The following is a 23,495-nucleotide window of genomic DNA, read 5'->3' as shown; positions in this document are numbered from 1 at the left end:
CGAACACATGATCAATGATATTTGAAGTATTGCTGTTTAAGTTAACTGTATTCCTCAACAGCTAACCATGTACTTGCTTGTGATGCAAGATGTGTCTCATGGGAAATTAATCTTACATAGAACTGACATGACGTATTAATAAAAAGCTACGGTTTTGTCTGATTGTTGTTCTAATTTTTTTAAAAAAACAAAATAAATATTGAGTTAAAACTGGAATATTTTCTGATTATTTGTAGCCACATTAAATTCACAGTCCTCAAATACTGGTTTCCCCATCAGGTCCTACTACCCTGTCAGTAACTATCAAGCAATGCTCCTATTATTACTACTACATTCAGTACAGTAACTAAACAAAGGCAAGTGCAAGTGGCTATATAAGCAAAACAGAGATATTTTGTCCTTAAGAGCTCAGAGGCTAATCAGGAAAAAAGCAGTGATGAGAGAGAAAGAGGAAAACAGAGAGATATAGCAGCGTGTCCAAGTGGCAGACAGTCAACAAGCAGATCCTGGAACAGAATACTCGCATGCTTCAGAGTTGCTCAGACACCTTCTATCCTGGGCCTCATGCTTGTTCCAGAAAGTGAAAAGTCTCGGAAACCATGGCTCTATTAAAATGTCTTCTCAGCTAAGTGCAATTTCTTTTATTTTATTTGATTAAGATTTCAGTGCTCTTCTCATTTGCACTCAAATGACTCCATTGACTCAAAGAGTAGCTGTTTTCCATCTATGCTTGTATTTGTACAGAACCAAGTTCCTGCTTACCAGGACATCCTGTCAAGAAAATCCTTAAAAATGCAATCAAATTCCAAAATTTATTTAAATTCCACTGATTTCCAGGAGGACACACAGAATCAGGCTTCAGAGCTCTACAAAACTGTGATCTCACTGTTTCAGGCTAGACTGTATTTTATATATCTGACCTATATAACAGTTCATGCATATGCATATGTCTGTGAAACACTTGTGAGATGACACTGTTTCAAAAACCTAGGTGGCAACTCTTACTACTTTTCTCGTTATTAAATTGAAGAATAATGCCTAACTCCAGGTTTTCTTTGGGTTAGTTGTCGGAAGGACCTCATGGTCTTACAGACTTAACACCAGGAGGTTTCGTTTTCTTCCTTCGAAAACTTCCCATCTGAGATTTCAGTTGTATGCAGTAAAAAGGTGGAAGGCATCTAAATTATTTACTTGAATTAAACAGTTTCAGTTTGTATGTACAATGCATCTCATGTACACTTCTAAGATACACTGCTTGAGTAATTTCTCAAAATCCTATTCCACTCAGGTCACACAAAGACTGAGAGCAGCGAGAACCCTCTCAGGACTCAGCTGACTCCAGTTACAACCGATCATTGCATAGTCAGTGCAGAATCACTGCGTTAACCGAAACTCCAATAAAAATGGTGAAAGTTCCAATTTAAAACAAACAGACTTCTCAATAAAACACTTCTTGCCCTCTCCTGCCACGCACTCAAATCAAAGGGGGTTTGTTTTTGTTAAAGCTAGAAAGCACCTACCACCACTTTCAAGGCAGGCGTCAAAACATATTACTGCATACATTTCTACTGGTAAGTGAAACACTAAGTAGCTTTGGTTTTGTTCCTCCATCTTTCTTACTATCTAGATTTTTCTGAGGTGATCAGGCCCAGGACATGGGCAGTGACGGAGATCCAAGAATATTTTCTTGCCTACCTCAGCTGGAGTCCACAGAGACAAATGGACCATCAAGCCTCCCCTCCACTTGTGACATGGGCGGTTGTTTCCCCCTGGTTTCTTTCGTCACTGGAGGGCGATGACAGTTTATATGTCATGCACAGCCTCTGATCACACTCCTGTTGTAACATGAGAGGTAGCTGAGGTTAGCAAACTCAAAGAGGCATGCTACTTGAACATAACAAATAGGGCTCGGTGAAAGTGACACAGCATAACAGCAAATGCTTTGCAAACACTTGAGTTTGCCAGTGTACTGTCTGCCCTCGTTCACAGGACATTACTGATTCACTACCAGCTTACAAGGGAATGGGGATAGGAGATAAAATAGACCAAAATATAGACAACTATTAAATAAAATTAAGACTGGCAGTCCCACGTTGAAACATTCAATGAATAATTTTCCAGGTCAAGGAAACTGTTTATCAGTGACAACTTTTCAGCTGTTACCGCACATCCTTAAATTACTCTATCTTCTTGATGTGCCACAGTATGTACAAGAGACAAAAATTAGCTGTCAGAATTCAAACATGTTCAAAAATACAGCTTTACAGCGGTAACTGCTATCATATTCTGAGCTAACACTAGCCTAAAAAACCAAATAGGCAGATTTCAAATCTCATTGTGAAGGGAATCCCTATATTTTTGTGCAACAAATATGTAACTGAACTTAAAACATTTTATTATAACCTGATCATACACTGACAACAGCACACTGAGCTCCTCCACCTCTAAAAGTGATGCTTTAAGAGGGACTATTATGCTATGTCGTTTAAACTGAAAAATTAAAATAAACTATAGTCAGAGGTCTTTGAAGAATAATGGTATTGGTACATATTGACACAAATACAGAACATTAAAAGTCACAATTTAAAACACAGACCAGAAACATATTCTTATAACAACATCACAAATTAACTCACAGAACATAAAAATTGCTTTGACTACACTATGTTTGTACATTCAAATATAACGACATAAAATGCCCAGCACACATTAACTTACACTATTTCCTCCTTTGTCTGATTTCTAATTAGAACTTGCTAGTATAAACTAAAGGATGCATCAAGTCCTTCACAATCATATATGACAAAACAGAATTATAAATATCCGTTGCACTTGCTAATGTTATCATATTAATGGTTTGTATCAGCTTTTGGCCATACATCTGATCAGAATGGAAAGCAAGAGGAACAAGCGAGTTTGCTGCTGTTCCTAACATCAGAGATGGAGTTCTCTCCAAGAGGGGTTAACTGTAATGGAAAAATAAAGAGAACAAATTGAATGTTATGATCTGCAGAAAATTATACAATGTAGGGGGGGGGGGGGGGGAATCACAGCCTTTAAAATTTCAGTGACTACACATTATTTCAGCAGCATCTCTAGCTTTTCATGTTATTCTGCATGGCACAACTTACCATGGAAAAGTCAGTATTTAATGATGAATTTTGTCAGTTTGTCATACTAGACAGTAAAGCAAAACAAACATCCAACCACACACACTAAAAAATTTATATTTACCTTTAAACCAACAGGTTTCAATTTCTCATTTCTCAAAATCAGCTGAAGGGAGTGTTCTCTATCTTTTCGAAAGGTAATACCAAGTGGGATACTGTCAATAGAAATTTTTACTCAAAGGAGAAGGGTTTGCTGGTTTGTTTTTTTCTTTGTTTTTGTGTTTGTTTGGTTTTGGGTTTTTTTAAGAAAGCTATGACCAAATAGAAATATATTGCATAATGGTAAGTCTGCATTGCATATAAACTCAATTATACAGTTCACCACCATGAATTCAGTAATCTGAATCATATTACCTCCAACTGCAAGAAATTCAAGCACCTCATGGAAAGAATAGGGCAGTTCTTGCTGTGGAAACACCTGCAGCTGCCAAGCCAGGCACTGGCTCTGTAGGAGCTCAGGCAGATCTGCAGCCACGTTAGCCCACAAGAAAAGTTCCTGGAGGACACAATCGAAGAGTCATCACCTGGAGCTGGGCTTCAACCTCCTGCACCTACTTCTTGTGTTTCCCATGAAGGTCTTTCACTCGCACATTGATCCTGTCCATCCCTTGTTCTGTTGAAGCCATTAACAAGATCAAAGCTTCAGTTAGTTAACTGCTGCTATTGATTACATACAGCATGATTAATCCTAGTATGTATATTGTAATTTATCCAGCAATAATTAAAACCAAAAGAAGTACATTCTCCTCTTCATGTACTGACTTTCAGCAACTAGCTAATTTTCTTCAAATACAGTTATTAATCCTAAACATGTAACACAACTTTGCAGCAAAGATCTCTGGCAAAAACCCTATGCAAAATATGTAAAATAGATTAAATTATCCTTTTTTTTTTCCCCAAAAAGGATTTTCTTCTTTGTGTTTTAATAGCATTGTCCCTCAAAAACTGCTTAGAAAAATCTTCACTTTTTAACTTTTTTCTTTTTTTTTGTTTGGTTTTTTTCTTCTGCTGTTCTCTGTGCCTTAGTTTGCATTGACCAAATGGAAGAGGGAAAAATATAATGGAAGAAAAATATAAAAAATTGTAATCTCAATTTTTCTATGACTAAATTCTTGACTTTATTGGTGTCAAAAAGGCAAACAAACAAAAAAATAAAGTCACCTTTGCACCCACCCGAGACATGTCAAAAAAAGTCACCAACCTAATTCTCCTTGCAGATAATTAAGAACATATCGTCAAAACACCATCAGACATCTCAGTATATGGTACTGATTGATTTTGCTACCTGAACAGTTAAATTATATTAATTTTTATAACTGTAGCAATAAGTTAAAGTTCTCTGGACCTAGAAATATACTAGTCTGATAAACTTTCTAACAAAAGCTCTCCAAATAAGGAGAGGAAGTATTCTTTCCTCAACTTTATAATGCCTGTTTCTACTATATTTGTCTTACACACATACAATATATTTGATTTATGTGAACAAATGATTTGTATGGAACTGGCAAAGACTCCAGGTTTCACATACCTCTCGGGAAACAAAAAGGGCATGAAGAAGACTTACTATGCTTTAACACATAGGTGGTTGTCACAAACAAGTGAAATATTCATAATTACACTTTTCCTTCAAAATCTGCAGGAATCCTAAACAATTTAGAAACAATTAAGTATATGCATTGCAACAGGAAACTGAATGCAATAAAATATTCAAATGTCACAGAATAATTGTAATTCATGAAACATCAACCATGCAAGTTTGCCTTCAAAACTAATACTGCAAAAAACTACTAAAATTATAGGAAAATAAGTTCTGTATTTAATTAAAATTGAAAAGAGCATAACGGTGATTACATAACACCATAGAGGTTACAACATAACACAAAATTACATAACGCGTACATGTAGTGATACGCTTTTCTGTCACACACCAGTGTAACACCTAAGTACTTGTTCCACGCTGAATCGATACATTACAGAACAACATTAAATGAAACTGGGTTCTCCACATGCAGGTCTTCTCCAGGATCCTCTTCATACAAATTTACATCAGCAAAACTACTGTGGCCTATTTTATACAATTACATTATGGTCTGGACCATATGTCTGTTGCTTTACTATGCTTTATTCTTTTTTCAATTCAGATCAGCCTAGGGGACACTGGATTCCAATTTCAAATCTGCAGATACAGCTGAAGGTTACCCCTTTGCCTGCAGAAACCTTGCAGGTGGCTCATTCAAGCCTAACTAGTCATATGTAACTTGAGTCAAGGACTTTTGAAATAAACAGGAAGACATCACTTTGAAGTTTTCTATAATGCTGAAAACAGTGACAGTTCCTGCTTGTCCCTGATCAACTTTGTTAGAATTGCGAGTAGTAAGTGATCTGGTTTCGTTAAGAAAGAGAACCTGTAAACTTGAGTGTACGACTTCCTTGTAAATGGGAAGGACACCTGTAAACTTGTTAGTTTGTCATCACAGAGCGTTATAGGCTTCCAAAAGAAAAGAAAGGAGGTTGAAGACAAACAGTCTCATAACAAAACAGGAGGCTTCCTAGAAAAAACTAAGACACTCTGATATAGAACCTGTAATTATAATTACCCCTATTAGTGGCATGCCTTCTTCAGCTCCTGAGAAAAACACAAAGTGTCTTCTGCTTATTTTCTGGAGAAAAATAATGGCTTTGGAAAAGATTACTGTTGGGATCCAGTGCTGGGTCTCAAAACTGAACATGTAATGTACAGATATCCATGCAGAAGAATGGGATCCAAACTATTAGTAGAGAAGGAAGGAAGTGTTAATCACTAAATATATCGACATCTTCTATTGCTAGCTATTTCCATTGATAGCAATACTACTCTTGCTATTTCTTTTTTGTTATTCTGAATAGAAAGTCTACCACGTGATAAACAGATTTGAGTAGATTCTACCACGAGATAAAGAATTATGCTGTTCATTTCAGCATAATTGTCCCCGCTGCAGTTCAGAAAGAAGCTGAATTCTTTTCCCATGAAAACTAGAAGCAAGATGTCCCAACGCAAGTTCATTTTACAAAACACTGACAGGTCCAAAATTAATATGAACAGTTTACTAATGACAGAGCCTTAATATTAACTGCTGGTAACTCAGGAATTTCACATGCACCACCCTCTGAAGTTACAGTTTTACTGTCCTTGTAGACAAAAATTTCTTGGTTATCTAGCTGTAGTACAAGAGGGCTTGTGGGAACTCTTTTCTAGAGTTTTACTGCAGTAAACAACTCAATCTGATAATGTGAATAATTTGATTGTTATTTAGTTGTAAAGCAGTATTTTTCCCAGTGCTCATTAACAGAATTAAGAAAACAAAGGTAGTTAAGTGGGATGAAGAAAGCCAGGGCATCTGATTCAGCAGGTAGAAACACTCTGGGAACCAGCTGTTCACCAGGAAATCAAATACATGTTAACTAGACAACTGTAGCTGCTCAAACCACTCTAAGATGCCTTTTCACTCACCTTGCCCGTCACAATGGTGAGTATGAATATAGTACTTCAACTAAATTGCTCAAAGTTTTCACTTCAGTCTTGTTTCATGTAACCAGAAGAAATACATCCTCCTCAACGCTCATACAGAAATACTTAATGTGACAGATTTGCACAGTTTCTGTACCCGTACATTTTGGCATCTCAAGAACCAATTCAAGTTAGTGAGTTTCATCTAGTAATGAGAAAGCTGTAAATAAAATGAGACAAAATCATGTTACAACAAAATGCAGAATTAAGATCTGAATAAAATATGCCTGGATGCAACCAGCAGTTAATTAGAATCACAAATTCCACATGGTTTCAAATTAAAGAATTTTAATGGAGTCTTGAAGCTTAGATACAGAAATACAGTTGCAGACAGCCAAGGGTTCAGTTCCAAATGTCCAGGATTTCCAGGTAATGCTACCAATATCTAAGTTTCTAAGGCTGTAATTGAGAAGGTGAAGTTTGTTTAAAGCTTTTTTTGTTTGTTTTCTTTTTTTTTTTTTAAATGAGGATAAAATTTTCCCAAAGTTCTTTTATCTTCAACTTTTTATTTTCAAGTTATGTTTTACTTCAGGTGAATGTCTTTCTTTGGTTTTTATCCTACTAGTATATTAAAAAAAAAAGTGGGAAAAATAACATGTGAACACATTACAGTTGTTTCTCCTGACTACGCTTACTAGTCAGGTGAGAAGTCTGGAGTTTGTACACGTACAAATGGAGCACTTTGGAATGGGAGATCCATTCTTCTCACACACACCATAATTAGCTGTCAGTTTCACCGTGGACATTTTCCATGTGCACTTTGAGGTAGTCATTTCTTGTAAACTTCTTGTGGCAAAGCTGGCATTCTGCCATCGGTCGATTGGGGTTGTGAGTCAGCTTGTGTCGGATCAGCATTTTCTTCAGGCTGAAGGACAGATCACAAACCTAAGGCAGTGAAGACAAGACAAAGACAAAAGAAGTCTTAAAACTTCAAGCATGTGTAATGCTCCTTATGTTACATCACCGAGGCCACAGCCACACATACCTGCAATACTTAATAAATGAGCTGGTCTTTGGAAGAATAACTCCTTCAGAGAGCACCTTAAAGATTATTAATCTGTCTGGTGTCTTTCCATGTCGTACATTAAGAGTGGTACCACAGACATGGGGTGTGGTGGAGGAGGAAAAAAGACCCAGTCTTCAAAATATCAACACGCTGAGATGTCCCAGTTACATTGTGGTTTTGGTTTTGTTTTTTAAAAAGCTATTATTCTATCTGGGATGCAGCAAAAATTATGACAAAACATCACGAGCTTCTGTCAATTTGACTGCAAATGAAATATTTCCTTCCTGACCTCCAGAATTACATCTGCAGGTTCCTAAAAAATCAGTTCAAATTGCTCAGTTACAAGGAGGAAGGAGTGAGAAAAAAGAGGCTCTGAAGACTGCAAGAAAGGTTAATAATTATTATAGAGGAAACCTCATTGTTCCAGTCTCCTCTGCCTGGCCAAGAAAACAGAAGACATCTAGCAAATGAAGGAGCAATTCCTTTGCTATATTATCTGGTGTGCTGCTTCCCTTCCTCCACTGTACTCCAAGCAGTCCAGTTCATTCTGTCATTTGCATAAATGGATAGATGGATGAGGGAGTCTGCCATGCTAAAACCATCACTTCTTATAAAAATTCCTGTACTGAAGTCAAAATGAAAGGTTAAGAACAAGTTCAGCCAAGAGGTTAGAATGAAAAGTTAAGAACCTGTAGGCAAGACATCAGGTCAATTGAAATCATGCAGTTATTTTGTCACATTCACCTTCCATCCACGTACATATTGTATGCATGAATTAAAAAAAAAAAAAAAAATAGAAAGCATGCTCCTGATTCAACAAATGAAATAAGCAAGAGTCATATAATTAAGTAAGAATGAACATCCATAGGCAGAAGAAACTCAGGGAACCCAGCACAATCCCTCTTTAGGAAAATGAAGTTTTAAATTTATATTGGTATCAAAGTAGTAATGAAAATGCTGAATGATTACTGACTCCTTTTGAAACCAAGACAGACAAAGAGATCTGACTATCCAAGCAGATAATCTTGACCCGCAATAGATGTATTTTATGCCAATTAAGGCAAAACCATACAATGACCATAAAAAGGGCAACTGCCACAGGCCAGTTTTGTACCCAAAATAATTTTTCCCAGACAAGAACACTGTATGTGCTGTTGCAATGGAACATTTTTGAATTTATGACATGACGTAATACCAAGGACTTTTATACAGCAACTGTAACTCTCCAACTTTTTTCCCCAAATGTATAATTACCTCTTTCAGACCCAAGCAACAGTCACCCTTTTGTTACACAACAGTGCACATCATTTACAGCATCCACTGGTCCGGTCTTAATATTGCTTTTACCAAGTACCATTTTCTATTCCTCTTCCACAGAAGACACAAAGTGAACTCATAACATTTATCTAATCATAACCATTATGCTTGCTCGCAAGTCTCAACGTGTTAAAAGTATCATATACTTGTAAACACAACATGTTTCTTGGAAGTCAGGAAGCCAATCAAGGATATACACACATACAAGACACGTATGTGTTCTGTGTATCTTACACACACCTCTTCATTTTTAAAGTAAACAGCTTATAACAGTCTTAAAGTACTTTTTTTTCATTTATAATGCTCCTGTAACAGCTAGTATAATGTGTCCTGCAGTTCCTTCAAGGCTCTAGCATGTTCTGCTACCTAACTTCTTCAAAAAGAACATGGAATGCACAGGATCATTACATAAAGATATGATACATCTTGTGCTGTGCTTATGCATAAAAGTTTTGGGGTTTTTTTAAGAGTTTGCTTCATATTTCAATTTTATAAGCCAGACTGACATTTTATAGATTTACAACCATGCTTGCTAATGTGCACTTGAACCCTAATCAATCTCTTCAAAATGATCAAAGTTTTGATCGAGTAGGGAGGATGGAAAAGACTGACATTTGAAAGTAAGTGTAGGGTCAACTAAAGGCAGAGTGGAGGGAAATACTGTACTAGAAAGAAACCAGGACAGGCAGTACCTGACCTTTCTGCCCCCAAAGAATAATCTTTTGTCTCTGAGGCAACTGCAGTTCAATTGGCCTTCCAGGAAAATACAGGCTGGTCTTCAGAGGACAGAAATCTAATATACTAGGAAAAAACCCCACATTTTGTATTTCCGTATTTCAGTTATTTTCACTTTCCTATGTAATATATACTAGAATTTTCACCCCAAAATGGGAACATTCAATTTCCACTACTATCAGTGGGATGTGAGAGCTTTGAGTCATTAACAGTCAGTTCTGAAAATCTTTTTTTGACTGATAAGACACAGAAATAGCCACATAAATAAACTGTAGCACCTTCACCAAACGGGGTACAAGGATTATGTTTACATGTAGCACAATCCTGTACATGTAGCACAATGTCTGTTCCATATGCCTGAGACAGAGGAGAGTGAGCAAGGAAGAGAAAACATGGCTTTTATTTCTGATTCTGGAAAAAAAAAATTCTATTTAAAGCAAAAATGCAGTCCAAAAAAATTGGTAAGTAATAGTTTATATTGGGTGGGGAGAGGTGTGTTGTCAAGTGAAGCCTATTCTTGAGCCCATAAAATACACGGGTTTTTTTCAATAGCCAAAAGTTTTCTTTCTTCAGTTCTTTGGCACTGAAGGCAATTCCTGTTCATAAATGCTAATGATACTAAGAAACAAAGAAAATTCTGTCAGCAAATGTTAATATGTTATTTGGAAGAAAGAGCTGAATAGTTTTCTATGACTGTTTCTAATGCCAGGTAGGAAACAAGACCAAAACCCTCAATCCTCTTAAGACTTTCATCTTTCATTGTGGCTTCATGTATGATTACATCTATGAGTATGCTAATCATTGAAAAAATAGCCTGTTTTTCACCTTTAAAGGATTCTTAGTAGGTCTGGACATTGGACTTACGGACTTTTCCAATTACTTTAATGAGTAAGGGCATGCCAATAGTATGCCTTCACCCCTTAAAACATGCAATGGAAATGGGGGAAAAAAATTCAGAAAATAGTAACAAAAACGACTATGAACATGGGAAGTTGTCATGCAAAGTGCTGGAAAGAGAAACAACTTCAGAGAAGTTGACTAAGAAGGAACGTGGCACATGTACAGCAATGAATGGACTAGCTATTAACCCCTTCTGTTACGGAAAGAACTAAAGGACAGTTATTGAAATTCCATTGCAGTAGCCTGACACACTCTCCCCTCCCCAAAAATCTCTTTCCACAGTTAAGAATTTGTGGAAGTTGTTGCCATAAATTACCACTCAAGTCATTACAAGGAAAATAATGAGAACATCTACAGCTATCTTTAGCAGGATAAAAAACTGTAAGTGAGAATATTTGAGTGTAAAAAGCAATCTTTACTGGGAAGCCAACAATAAATGTCTCCCATAGGTACATTTTTCTGTAACTGTCCACTACTGGTTTTCCTGTAACTTCTGCTGAAACATCTGGTAACATGCAATGTGCGAGACAGCTCTGGAGGAATGGTCTGCTCTGGGTGACATTTACTGTGTCCCCAGTGTCTGCCGAAGCGGAGTCCTGATGGAATAAGGCGTAACTATCGAAAACAAAACTTTCAACACTCTCCAAGTGTGCATTAAGCAGCAGACCATGGTAGGGAGCTGGGCAACTGAAGAGTGTATGAATGAATAGTAGAGGCAACTGCTGTTTATGACCAAACCCCGAAAAGTCAGCAATCTCTGCAACATGCAGCTAGCAAAAGACTAGTGCTGAAGAATAATCTTGGTGAAACGTGGCAGTAATTTAAAGTATTAAAAAAATCTCCAGTAAATGAAGGTACATAAAAATTCTCAGAGAAGGACTAGGACTAGACACAGATTACAGCTGTTTCTAGCAATATTATGATTTGGGAAAATACAGTTCTATCTAATTAATGAGGAAAACTGAAGGAATAGCTGAAGCAGGAAAGTGTGTTTTCATACAGCTCCTATTTTCAATTAAAGAAAAAAGAATAAAATATAACCATCACCCCAAACTGGTCTGAAAAAGCACACTGTGAAACCAAGACCAGCAAATCTTGGATCCACAGTGTGGGAAAATTGCATTTACACTGCAAGCTAGCCAACAGCTGATAAACAGTATAGCAATCTGAAACCTGAAAAAGTTATTGACAATGATTTCGAATTAGAGAAATCCTCAAGGTACTAGAGCCAGGCTGGGATTAACCCAAAAGAATACAGCAAATCTCCTGACTTGTAGACATCAGCAAAATATTGTAGCTGAAATTTTTCATTAAATTAATAAATTTTATTCCCAATGAAATGTCACCACATTATTTATTAAAAGCCAGATCAATTAACAGACCCTTGTGACTTTCACGCCAAGTGGTTATTCTACTTTTGCATGTAATTTTAGAAATTTGTGAAAAAATTTACAACTGTTCAGACTGAGCCATCCAGGATATAACTGAAAGCTGGCGGTTCCCTTGTGACTAGTTCATTAAGAGCTAGTATCACAAAACAAAGCACCTGTACTAATTCTATACCCTGTTCTGATGCCCTTCTCTAAATCTTCGAACACCAAGTTAAATTCTCGCATTTGATAATTCTGAAAAACATTCTTTTCCAACAGTTTCTGCACATTCAGCCTCCCCACCTACCTTCCAAAAGCTGAGATGCGTTGTACACAGGATGGGGTATGCTGAATGAAAGGTATTTGACAGTGATCTATGAACCGTAATATGATATGCTGCATTTCAGTGCTGCAAGCATACACAGCATCCACGATTTCTTCATTGAACAATTAAAAAAACATAACTATGAACAGATGTTGAAAATATCAGACCAGATTTCACTAAACAGAAACTGGAAATTCTGAATTCATATTTGTGTCATTCAACAAGATCAGAAGCATTCAGATTCCGTGTAATGAATTAAATGCCTTTTCCTGTATAAGCTAATCTCCAACTATTAAACTGTCATACAATTTATACGGGAACCCAACCAGCATGAATTTGTAACTTGCAACATCCAAATTGCATTAATAATGGTGAAAATAACTCTTAAGGGATCCAAAACCATAAAATAAAAGGGTGTGCAACGCTCTTGGCAACTGAAGAGGGTACATAAAGTTCCCTGAATGGTCTTTCACTAGTTAGGCAATCAAAGACCATATGAAGTGTAACTTTATGCCACAGCCAATAGGTGCAAGGCCGTAGTCTCGCTGCAATTAAGTCCTGCTGCTGCACTGAAGTCAAGAAGACAAAGGGATAGACCAACTCACATCACACTGAAACGGCTTCTCTCCGGTGTGGGTTCTCATGTGCTCATCTAGGCCTCGCTTTTGACTGAAAGCCTTGTTACACTCTGAACATTGGTACGGCTTTTCCTGTATGAAATGACAACAGTGAGTGAAAGTGAGTGAAAGTGAGTCAAGACAGAGCCCAAGTCATTAAAGGAGTGGAATTCCATGCTGGATGGTGCAAGTTTTATATTCTCTCTAAGGGATTACAGTCAGTGAAAACAACAGAAAATGACTTTCAAATTATTAAGTGAAAGCTGGGAAAGCTGTGGCCTGACAGTTTCCACTTCAACACCCACTTATGAATTAATTATCTGTTCCAGTCTTTCAAACCCAGCCATTTTGGGAGTCTGTTTTTCGTAATGTGAAAGGTACAGAAACGTAAAATTCCAATGTACTTTCCTTTATCCTCCACAAAAGCTTAAAGCATAAAGACAAGTAAGATGTCTATAAAAACCTCAGGTTTGTTAGCATGTTTCCAGGCAGGGGAAGAGGTGAAGGGACAAAGTGGAGGTACAAGGAAAGCTTGTGGTAGAGAAAAAACTTATTGTGAAAAGTGGTGACAGAAGGTTAATCACATATTCATTGCAGAATCTCAAAAGAAGTGCAGATGGCAACCAAGCCATCTGTATTTTTATTAGAACTATTGGTTAGCAGCTACTGTAACACATGATATTATAAAAGTTGCAAGCTCACTGACATCAAATAATTAGAGATATGTATAGAAAACCACTTTTTATAATGATTTTCCTCTTTGAAGTTCTTCTTTAATATAGAAACTTTTATATAAGGTGTAATTCCTCCTTTATTCTGCTGAAGTTACAAAAGAACTGTATGTAAAACAGCATTTAAATAAATTAATTAAATATAAAAGTTACTATTCTGGCACTGCACATTGCCTCACTAAAATTTTGATGCTCTAGAGGCATCTTTATTTTGAATCAAACAATTATACTTATTTCAGTCTCATCCTACTTTTTTCTGTGGTCCCTAATTCTGTATGCTTAAGTTCTAAGATAAGTATTTTAGGCAATAAAGTAAACATTTTTTACTAAATTAGATTGAAAACAAAGAGTGAAAATCAATAGGCAATAAAAATGCTAAGACCATGAATTAACAAGTAATAGGCAGTCTTTTGGTCTTAATGGTCTTTTGGGAAATAACGTGGGATCCAAGGATAAGTGAGAAGGAACAACTCAGGTTAGGTGTTGAAGCTACAAAGTGAAGAAATTCTCTGGTTATTGAATTCCTATTCTGAGTACGTAGGGGACAATCAGGTCTCCATATATTGCTGAATCCTGCCAGGTACTCAGCATAAACTGTACAAGTAACACAATGAACTATAAATCAGTGTTGCTGTGGGTAAGTCCCAAGCTCTCTCTTTAGGGCAGCTCTTTGCAAGTACAGAGATCTCATCGGGGGTGAAGACTGGGTTCTTCATTTTGCTCCAGTTGCGATGGACTACCCTCCCATAAGGTTTCCTAGAAGAGGCAGCGTCATAGACAGAAACATCTCAACTTTTAGTGGCAGGAATCCTCTAGCTCACCAAAACCAGGTCATAAGCTGTGTACATAGGGAAAAGCATTTCTCCAGCAATTTCAATTTCAGGTCTGAGTAAATCATGAGGTAAATAAATGTACATTTCAGTATGATGCAAGACAAATCCTTCTGCTGACACAGACTGTGTACACGGTGCCCAGCTGCATAGAATCAAACTGGCCTAAAGGGAAGCCACTAATGAGCCTTTCTGTGCAAGATCCTCCTTACACATGTTTATCATCTTTGTGTTTTTTCATCATTATCTTAATTTTGTAATTTCCATTATTCTTCAGTAAAAAGTAAAACATAACAAATTACCTAAAAAAGATCTGAGCTGATCTTAAAAAAAAAAAAATCATCATCTAGACCAAAAACTTCATGTCATGGGGAATTTTGCTAGACTGACTAAAGACTTCATGGAGCAGGTCTGTAATTTTTAAGGAAATGTACGAATAAGCCATATGAAAAGCAGGTTTCTGCAACACCCCCTTAATTGGTTTTGCATTGTGGTTAACATAAACCACATTTTCTGTGAGTTCTCTGAAAACAGCCTTTCTCTGTGTAGGTTGTTCCACAGAAAGTGCAAAGTAAAGTAGATGATGTGTACATCTTAAACACCTATGAAAACATTCATTACTGCAAACTGTACCAGGTGTACTTGCTCCCTTTTTATCATCTTGCTCTTCAGATATCTGAAGAGTTAACTCCATTAGGATTATCATACTCATTTCAGAGTTAAATGGACTTCAGGATTCCATTTTGGAGAAAGAGCCATTATAAACTCTGGGAAGCTGAAGTCACAAACCTGGGCTGTAATATCTTCCAATATCTGTTTGGCTATTTGTATTATTCTCTGTGGCAAAAAAGAGTGTATCTAACCATCCCCTTGGCATTTGTATTCAAATTCACATATGTAGTGCATGAAACGCATCTAAAGCTGTCTTTGATCTAATTTTAGATTCCTTACATCTGTATATTCCAGTGACTTCAGCAGACAAAATTCTGATTCACCCCAGCCCCTTTCTCCTCTCTCTCCACTAAGCTAAGCTGCCCTTCATTCACATTTGTGTCCGTTTCAGTAAAATCGGTAGTGTTGTCCAGAGCAAAACTCAGCCCTAAGTTTCTCTCCAGAGAAAAAGACTTTTTTTGTCGGTTTCGAAGAAGACATCATTCTCAGAGACTAATTTCTTCAAAGCAAAACATTCTGTGCCTTTCCTTTTCTCTCTCCCCCTTCTTCCCCTCATATCAAATTTCCATTGCACAATACTTGGAGAAGGCAACATTTGTAACATAGAAAAGATGATGTTGGCTTGGCATAACCACCACTGCTCTGAACGTGAATAGGGAAAAAAAAAAAAAAAGATAAAAACCACAGCAATAAGTCTGAAAGAAAGTTAATGGACAATAGGGACCAATGATGAGATTAGAAGAAAGTTGGACAAATTCAAAACATCAAGCAAAGGAAAAAACCTGCTAACTGTCAACAAAACAGGAGGTCATTGGGAAGATCATATAAGTCTGACTTCAGAGGAGTTAGCAACTGCTAGTACTATAAATCTACCCTCTGTTCAAAAAGCATCTGCCAGGCCATGACTACGGTGGCAGCAAAGCCAAAGGATTACATGTGTTTTGTTTTATTGATGATAGAAATGAGGAAGGGAGCAGGGAGAGCGAGACAGGATGTAGCTGATACTGCAGTGATTTAATATTACATTTTTAAGTATACCAGGTATAAATAGACATATGTAAATCAGGATTTATAACCTTCCTGCCTCTAAACAAAGAAAGGCCAAGGAGACCCCAAATGGGACGTGGTATTCTGGAAGATGCTTCGCTCTAAGACTGCTATGCTAACTTAGAAGCTCCCATCTCTGATGATTTTCACTTCACTACATTAAAACTGAGAGGAATTCAACATTTTGACAACTATGGCAAATACAACAGTGTCTGCGATACACACTTCATCTGTCTGTGGATAGCTGAATAATAAATGACTACCTTGGATTCTATGCAAATTGTGGTTTGTATTAGAAAGACATCAGAACACGACAAATTCTCGAGGCCATTTGACGCCACCTTTAACAGATTGATAGAACATGTGTACAGAGTGTCCTGCAACCACGGCAGATGGAAATACTTAAATGCCGAATATTTGAACTGCTAACTGCTGCTGTAGTTGACTGTATCTCCCTTAAGAAATATAAATATATTATGTACATTAGCTTAGCGCTGGTGCATGTGGTTGTTTCAGTAAACCTGGTAAAATTGATTACACAGGTAAAACATGAATGACTTCGGTAGGAGTATCTCGAAATTACTTTTTAAATCTGAATTTAGAACTATTACATGAGCTTAACAGCAACAGGAAGAAAAACATAATCTAGACACTACTATACCCAAATAAATCATAGCTCAAGATTCAAATAAATGAGAGTTAAGAACAGCTCTAGTAACTCTTTCCAAGGTGGCAGGAGCAAGCTAAAACTGTGCTGAACCCACACTCAGGAGACCTTATTCTTTACTTTTTCGGTTGAATTCATTTACTACAGTGATTGCAGATTTATACTACTCAGAAAGTGAACTTGTTGACTACAGAAACGTTACTCAGTAATCCTTTTTAACACTTAGGTTTTAATTGACATACAGAGTATATTTAAAATCCCAGAGCTATCTAGGATCTAATCTCTCTTATGCCCTTTTTTTTTAATATCCTACTGAAATCAGCAGATTTACTTCTGATTTACTTCAGTTTCACATATTGCACGTTTCTTCTCGTAGATCATGTTCATACGTCTAAGCATACATTCAAATTACTAGCATCTTGGGGTAAGACATACTGACCATGTTAAGTTTCACATGACTATCAACTTGCTGGATCTACATTTTCTACATGCTGAAAACTGAACATTCAGAGAAGTTCAGAGAAACAAGGAAAAGCATATCAGATCTTATATTACTTGTAAACATTTAAACATAATCTTGTATTACATGTAAACATTTACACTTGTGACATGAGTGTGAAAATTGCCAGACATTAATAATGGCAATGATACAGGACAAAAAAAAAAAAAACCAACCACAAAACAAAACAAAAATCAATCTGTTTCTTCTCTGAAGACATACCAAATTGAGATCTGTATAACAGACAAATCTGGAGACAAACATGACATATTTTGGAAATATGAGCAGTAAGGCCCAGTACGTACATGAAGATTCTCGGTAAAACCTGAATAAGCCTGAAAAGGTCTCAACCTAAACTCCTTGGGAAACAGTGGGTATGGAACTTTTTTGGGTGATATTTATTCTTACAACAGGGAACACAGAGCTAAAGAAAAATATCAGCTTGTATTTTCGATAGCAAAATATTTTAAAATACGTAGATCATCCTTTAGTTCACCTAATTTTTTTTATTCTTGTTTTTAATTGCTTTCATTATTCTAAAACAAAGAGCTTTCCTTTGCTCCCAAAGAGAAAGTCTTATAATGCCTACACATGAGATGTAGATACAGTAACTCTGCTTTCAAACCTTACGTGAAGAATTTGAAAATATTTCTATTACTCAATAGATATCATTTGCTGCTACATGTATTTGCATTATCACCTGAACACAGGGTTAGTAAAAAAATTGCTTTAAAAAAAGAATCAGCAAGAATGGAAAAATGTGGCCTAGAATGAACAAACATGACCAGCCAGACAACACTAAAATACACTAGTCAGGCTTGCAGCTACCAAGAGCTGACCTCTCAAACAGAATCCTGGAAATCCTATAGCTTTGCTAATCTGAAAATGCAGAAAAGACAGTGGTGTTATCTTCTTACAAACCAGGAGGACAGTGACAGTGACAAATACAGACTTCAGGAAGCATTATCTAAAGGGTACCTTAGGCACTGAGGGAACAAAGTTAAGTTTAAGACACTTGCATATTTCACATAAACCCTTTGCTTTGTGTGTTTTAAACCTTTTCCTCATACCAGTAACACTTTGCTTCAATTATCACTAATTATTAATGTTGATGTGTTCCTCAAACCAACGCTCAGGAGCTCTTCAGCCAGCTGTACACAGCATGTATCAAAAGACGGTGACCAGAACAGGTCAAAAACCTTGTCAAAAACCCCATCTGAATGTGAACTGAAGGTTCAGGGCTACAACAGCCTGAAAAGCATGATCTCAGGGGCCCGGAAAAGAGTCCAATCACAGGCAGCCAAACACAGGTTCATGATGTATACCCATAAGCAACCCACAACCTACCTTGCAGCCTTGCTAACAGCACACTTCTATCAAAAGGTAAGCAGAACAGCGATGAACGAGTAACAGAAGTCCTAGGGAATCAGAGAGATCTTTCTGCTTGGTCTAGAAACCCCCCACAGATAGTGTCAGACCATGCTGAGGGCCAAGCGAGTCGTTCTTTACACGAAAACCTGTTAGACAGCAGCTGCGGCAACAGACCTTTAAGCCTCAGCAAATTCCAGTGTCAATGCACAGGTTTTTTCTACATTTAAGAAGAGCGATGGGTAGTTTCACTACCAATGAAGTGGTGACATGCAATGTATTGCTCAATTCTTTTTAAAAGACCAGATTTCATCTTAATTGAAGGGCTGGGAATTGAGGTATAGTGCAGTAAGAAAGACAGTAAAGTGCCTACTGAAACAAGGGTGGCTTATGTAGCTGATGTTTAGTTATATTTCAGCCCTAAAAAAGAGACTAAGTTGATTAATGTCAGGAAAAAACCACCAGTGATACTTTCTGCTAGGTCATCACCACTAGCAACACATCCCCCGTTGAGAAGAGAGGCTAAGTCACTTAAGATCACAGATGGTGCGAGTTAATGGAGTCCAGTTTTGTATTTAAGTGTGAAAAATGTGCAAGAACGAACAAGATGCTCTCAGTAACTGGAAGGTTTTTGGAAGTGATAGCAAGTGGCTCACCCACAGACAGAGGCCTACTTAAAATATCAGACTTGCATTAAATTCCTGAAGTAATGTTGACACAGAAAGACAAAGGCTGATGAGAATTTACAACTCTACAGAAGTAGTAGGGATTTGAATCTTATAATGATTAAAACTCAATAAACAATCACTTTACAAGTAAACATTTCCTCACCTGAGAAGTAAAATCCTTTAAAAAATATTTCCAATAACTGGAACAGGCACAGAAACTTTCCTGTTGAAACAATTGTGAAAGGATTTTCACAAATTTAAACAGTCACTTTTGTTAGAAGTGACTGGTGTTTTTGTTAGAAAAGTTCTCAATTCAGTTTGGGGAGTTTTGAAAAAAAATCTGAAATTCTTGCAATGACATTTGTAATGAAAATAAAAACATGCATCTTCACTGAAATGCCTGCCAGAAGAAAAAAGGCATATTTCTTCAAAAGCTCTGGTATATGCAGTTAGCTGGACTTTACCATTAACTTCTCATTTTCCACAGTAGTTCCACCTTTTTGCTACCTACAATCTGTAAAGTTTTTGTCTGTTTTAAACCACTGAAGTAATTTCTGCCCCTAAGATTTAGTGAAGGAGGGTTTATTTTATCAGCCATTATGAAAATTCAATAGATGTTGATCTGCTCTTGGAAAAACAACAGTATCAATATAAAAAAATACATTTTCACTCTATGAGGAAAAGATGATGATCAGTCAACATTACATAAAAAGAGAGCGTGAAAATATAGGTGCAGTGGGATTCAAACCTTCTATATTCTGTGTACAAACACAGATTCCACAGGCCAGGAAACCACAGCACTGGCAAAGTCATCATCCTCAGACAGATGTTTGGGAACTCACTCATGTCTCACCAATAGGGAAATATACAGAAAATCTAATAGTGAAAAAAAATCAAAATTCAATCAACACCTCATATTATTTCATTACATACTGCCATGTGCATAGAAGACTATATTTAGTACCCAATGTAATTTTTTTTTTTTTTTTTGACAATAGCATGGTATGCTGTTTCTAGAACACGTGACCTTTTTTAAAACTTTCTGAAGCCCAAATATTTTCTGGGAAATACAGAACAAGTGAAATTACGTCACAATTGTCAATATTGTTCTTCCATTTTAATTTTTTTATTATTATTTTATTTTAATAATCTTCTGGGTTAAAAAAAGAATAGAGGGGGCTGTGTAAAGTTGCAAATGAGTGCCTTGGAAAGACTGTTCAACTCGGGACCTGGATGAGGACAGTTTTCTTCTTGTACTATCCCAGCAGCAAGCTGAAACACTGACTTGAAGAGAAAACCTCGACGGGAGACTGCCTAGCTTCCATACTTATTATGACTTGTACCTATTCCCATGAAATTCATAAATAAAACTCAAAATTAACTCAAGGTTGGCTAACTCACACACATACTGTGTCAGGCCTTTAGGCCTTAGCTTCTAAGGATATCTTTGCCCTGAAGTTACTTACATGACTGCAGCCCATGCAGATATATTCATAAAAGCTTCAGACTAATACTCTCAGCCACCACTAACAAACTAACTGGGAGATTAAGGAGTTCAAGAGTTGACTTCAAAACATATCCGATACTCAGGCCACTAGATCACACCAATCCTTGCAATTTTGAGGCTACACTGCTGACAGCATCCAAGCTGCCCAGCTTCAAATTAACAAGAAAGAATAGGAGACAAAGCTTCCTAAGCAGTATTGTCAGTACTGATAGATTGCAGTTGATGTTATGTAGTTTCTGGACGCTTAAGCTATTGACCAGTTCCATGCAACATATATAAATATATGTATGTGTGTGTGTGTGTGTGTATACATATATAAAAAAAAATAAAACCCATGCTGGCCAAGCATTTCAAGTGTGGACAAGTAAAGTCAGTTGCAGAGTTACAAAAATATGCTTATCACTTAATTTGCTCTATTTCTTACAATATAATCTCTGAACATGAGAGGCTTTTTTAAACATACTTAAAGATTGATGCATTTTTAAATTGTAGGCACTTTTGCATGAAACAAAGAAATATACCTACTAATACATTGTAATTTCTCTAATTTTTAAATATTACCTCAGAAACGTACGATTTGAGCATTACAGCCAGCAGCCTTCCAACCACCAGAAATCAGATTTTTAAACAAGCTATAAAAATTACATGTATCTGTTATACCTTCAAAGTATAAATATGAAACATTCAAACCAAGTGATGAAAAAGCATTTGCAAAAGGCTTCTACTCTTTCTGTTTTCCATCACTGCCATGTATTTAACTGAAACAAACTGTCATAAAACTACCATTTTCAGAAGTAATGAAAACATCAATTTGACATGACAATAACATTGGTCACCTATCAATGATCATATTTCCAAACATTAACAATTATATAGCAGTAACATACAAGAATTTCTCTACGGGTTTAAGCTCAAACTATGTAACATTATATCAGGCACTGAATAAAGCCTTAGGAAAGAGCTGAAGTTTACTGTACTGCGAAGGCTGGAAGTATGCATGTATTTCCTCAAAGCTGATATGGTCTGTAAGTTCATTTCATCAAGAACTTCAAGGAGGTTATCATTTATGTTTTCTTAGGCTGTTATTTTTCTTCTTATTACAAAAAAAACAAAAAAAAACCAAAAAACAAAACAAACAAACAAAAAAAAAAGAAAAAAAAAAAAAAACCAAAAACCAAAAACACCAACACAAAAAAAACCCAAACAAACCAAAAAACCAAACCATAAACCAAACGTACCTACTTTCATAGAAACAAATCAGTACTCAGGTGACATTTTAATATTAGGTGGTTGGTATTTTCTTCTCCTTACATTGTCAGTAGGTGTTTTGGCTTACCTTCTCTGTTTACTCCAGAGTTTGAGCTGACACCTGTGGCCACCCAGGTTGTACTCAGTTTAGCAGCTGCCAGACTTTAATCAACTTTCTACAATGATTTTTCCAGCAGTCCCTAATCCACAAGATCAGGTTTGGCATTTAATCCCACTGGTAAAATATATCTAGATTTAATTTCTACAATGACATTTTCCTTGTTGAATGTCATATTACTACTTTTAAGCTACTTGACAATTTTTCTGGCCAAAAGACCAGACTCTTTTTTCAAGATATTTACAAGAATAGCCCGTGAGGAAAGGTGCTATGATTATGTTTATTTCCACACTGCTAGGCTTAACTGATAGAAAAATACATTCTGGATTTATACATCTTGTTATTCATTCTTTGAATAATTATTTTGCATGTAATAATAAATTTCAAAATAAAATGTATGCGTAGGAAAGGGTAAGAAAGGGAATAGCCAACATCTTTACAATCTTTTGAAAAGTCAACACATTGGATGCCTGAAAAGAGACATTTCAAGTGTGACTTACTGGCTTTTCTTGTTCTTAGAACTGACAAAAATAAACTTTGGCAAACACACTGTATTTTTTATTTCCCAATCTTTAGTTTTGTCTTTGTTTAAATGTCCTAGGATCACAGAACAAGTTATAGTGAATTAGTATCATGCTGAGGAGTTTCAAGCTACTTCTGCACAGGTATAATCTTTCTTCACTGGAAGAGTTCTTACGTAGTACAGTTAGAATACATCTCGTGTAGTGTTTATATTCAGATCAGGTGTGTGCTTTTGAAGCACACTTCCCAAATGTCCCCTGTTACTGTGCTTTGCTGAACACTTCCAAAGTGTTTTGGACTGCATGACCTGGATTCCTTTTGGAAAAAATTAAACCTGAAGGTTTAATGCATCCCAGGGAGTGCTATTGTGCATTCAGTCCATAGGACCAGACTACACATAATCTGCAGTAAAATCCTTGAAACACATACAAGATAAACATCAGGTCCTCATCACCACTGTTTCACTTTACATACCTACTACTGCATTGTACTACTTGTTAATGTACACATATTCTCTGATTTCTAGAATGAAGAATTAGACCACAACTACCCCGAGCACCAGAGAGGTGCTACAATGTGACTGCACGCATTCACTTCAAAAAAGACTTAGACATGAATAGCTCAGAATTTT

At 36.5% G+C, this 23,495-nt stretch overlaps 1 protein-coding gene across 4 annotated transcripts in view; it reads right to left on the bottom strand.

Moving 5' to 3' along the window:
- Nucleotides 1-1,695: 1,695 nt before the first annotated feature.
- The window catches only part of PRDM5 (PR/SET domain 5), a 97,428-nt gene continuing 75,628 nt past the window's right edge, over nucleotides 1,696-23,495 (bottom strand). The window contains exons 15-20 of one of the 4 annotated variants that reach the window (XR_012042484.1): nucleotides 12,976-13,080; nucleotides 7,433-7,602; nucleotides 5,768-6,877; nucleotides 3,525-3,783; nucleotides 2,719-2,966; nucleotides 1,696-1,835 (exon numbers count right to left, since the gene is read on the bottom strand). Coding sequence is in view for 1 of the 4 variants with exons in the window: in XM_072861565.1 (XP_072717666.1) it covers nucleotides 7,438-7,602; nucleotides 12,976-13,080 (270 nt within the window). In the remaining 3 variants the exon portion in view is untranslated. Of the gene's footprint in view, nucleotides 1,836-2,718; nucleotides 2,967-3,524; nucleotides 3,784-5,767; nucleotides 6,878-6,926; nucleotides 7,603-12,975; nucleotides 13,081-23,495 lie in introns of those variants that run through there. The other 3 variants (XR_012042485.1, XM_072861565.1, XM_072861566.1) reach the window with 3 other exon arrangements.

The sequence above is a fragment of the Ciconia boyciana genome, chromosome 5, assembly GCF_034638445.1.
Source record: "Ciconia boyciana chromosome 5, ASM3463844v1, whole genome shotgun sequence".
Lineage (NCBI taxonomy): Eukaryota > Metazoa > Chordata > Aves > Ciconiiformes > Ciconiidae > Ciconia > Ciconia boyciana.
This window is presented reverse-complemented; position numbering and strand designations above follow the sequence as displayed.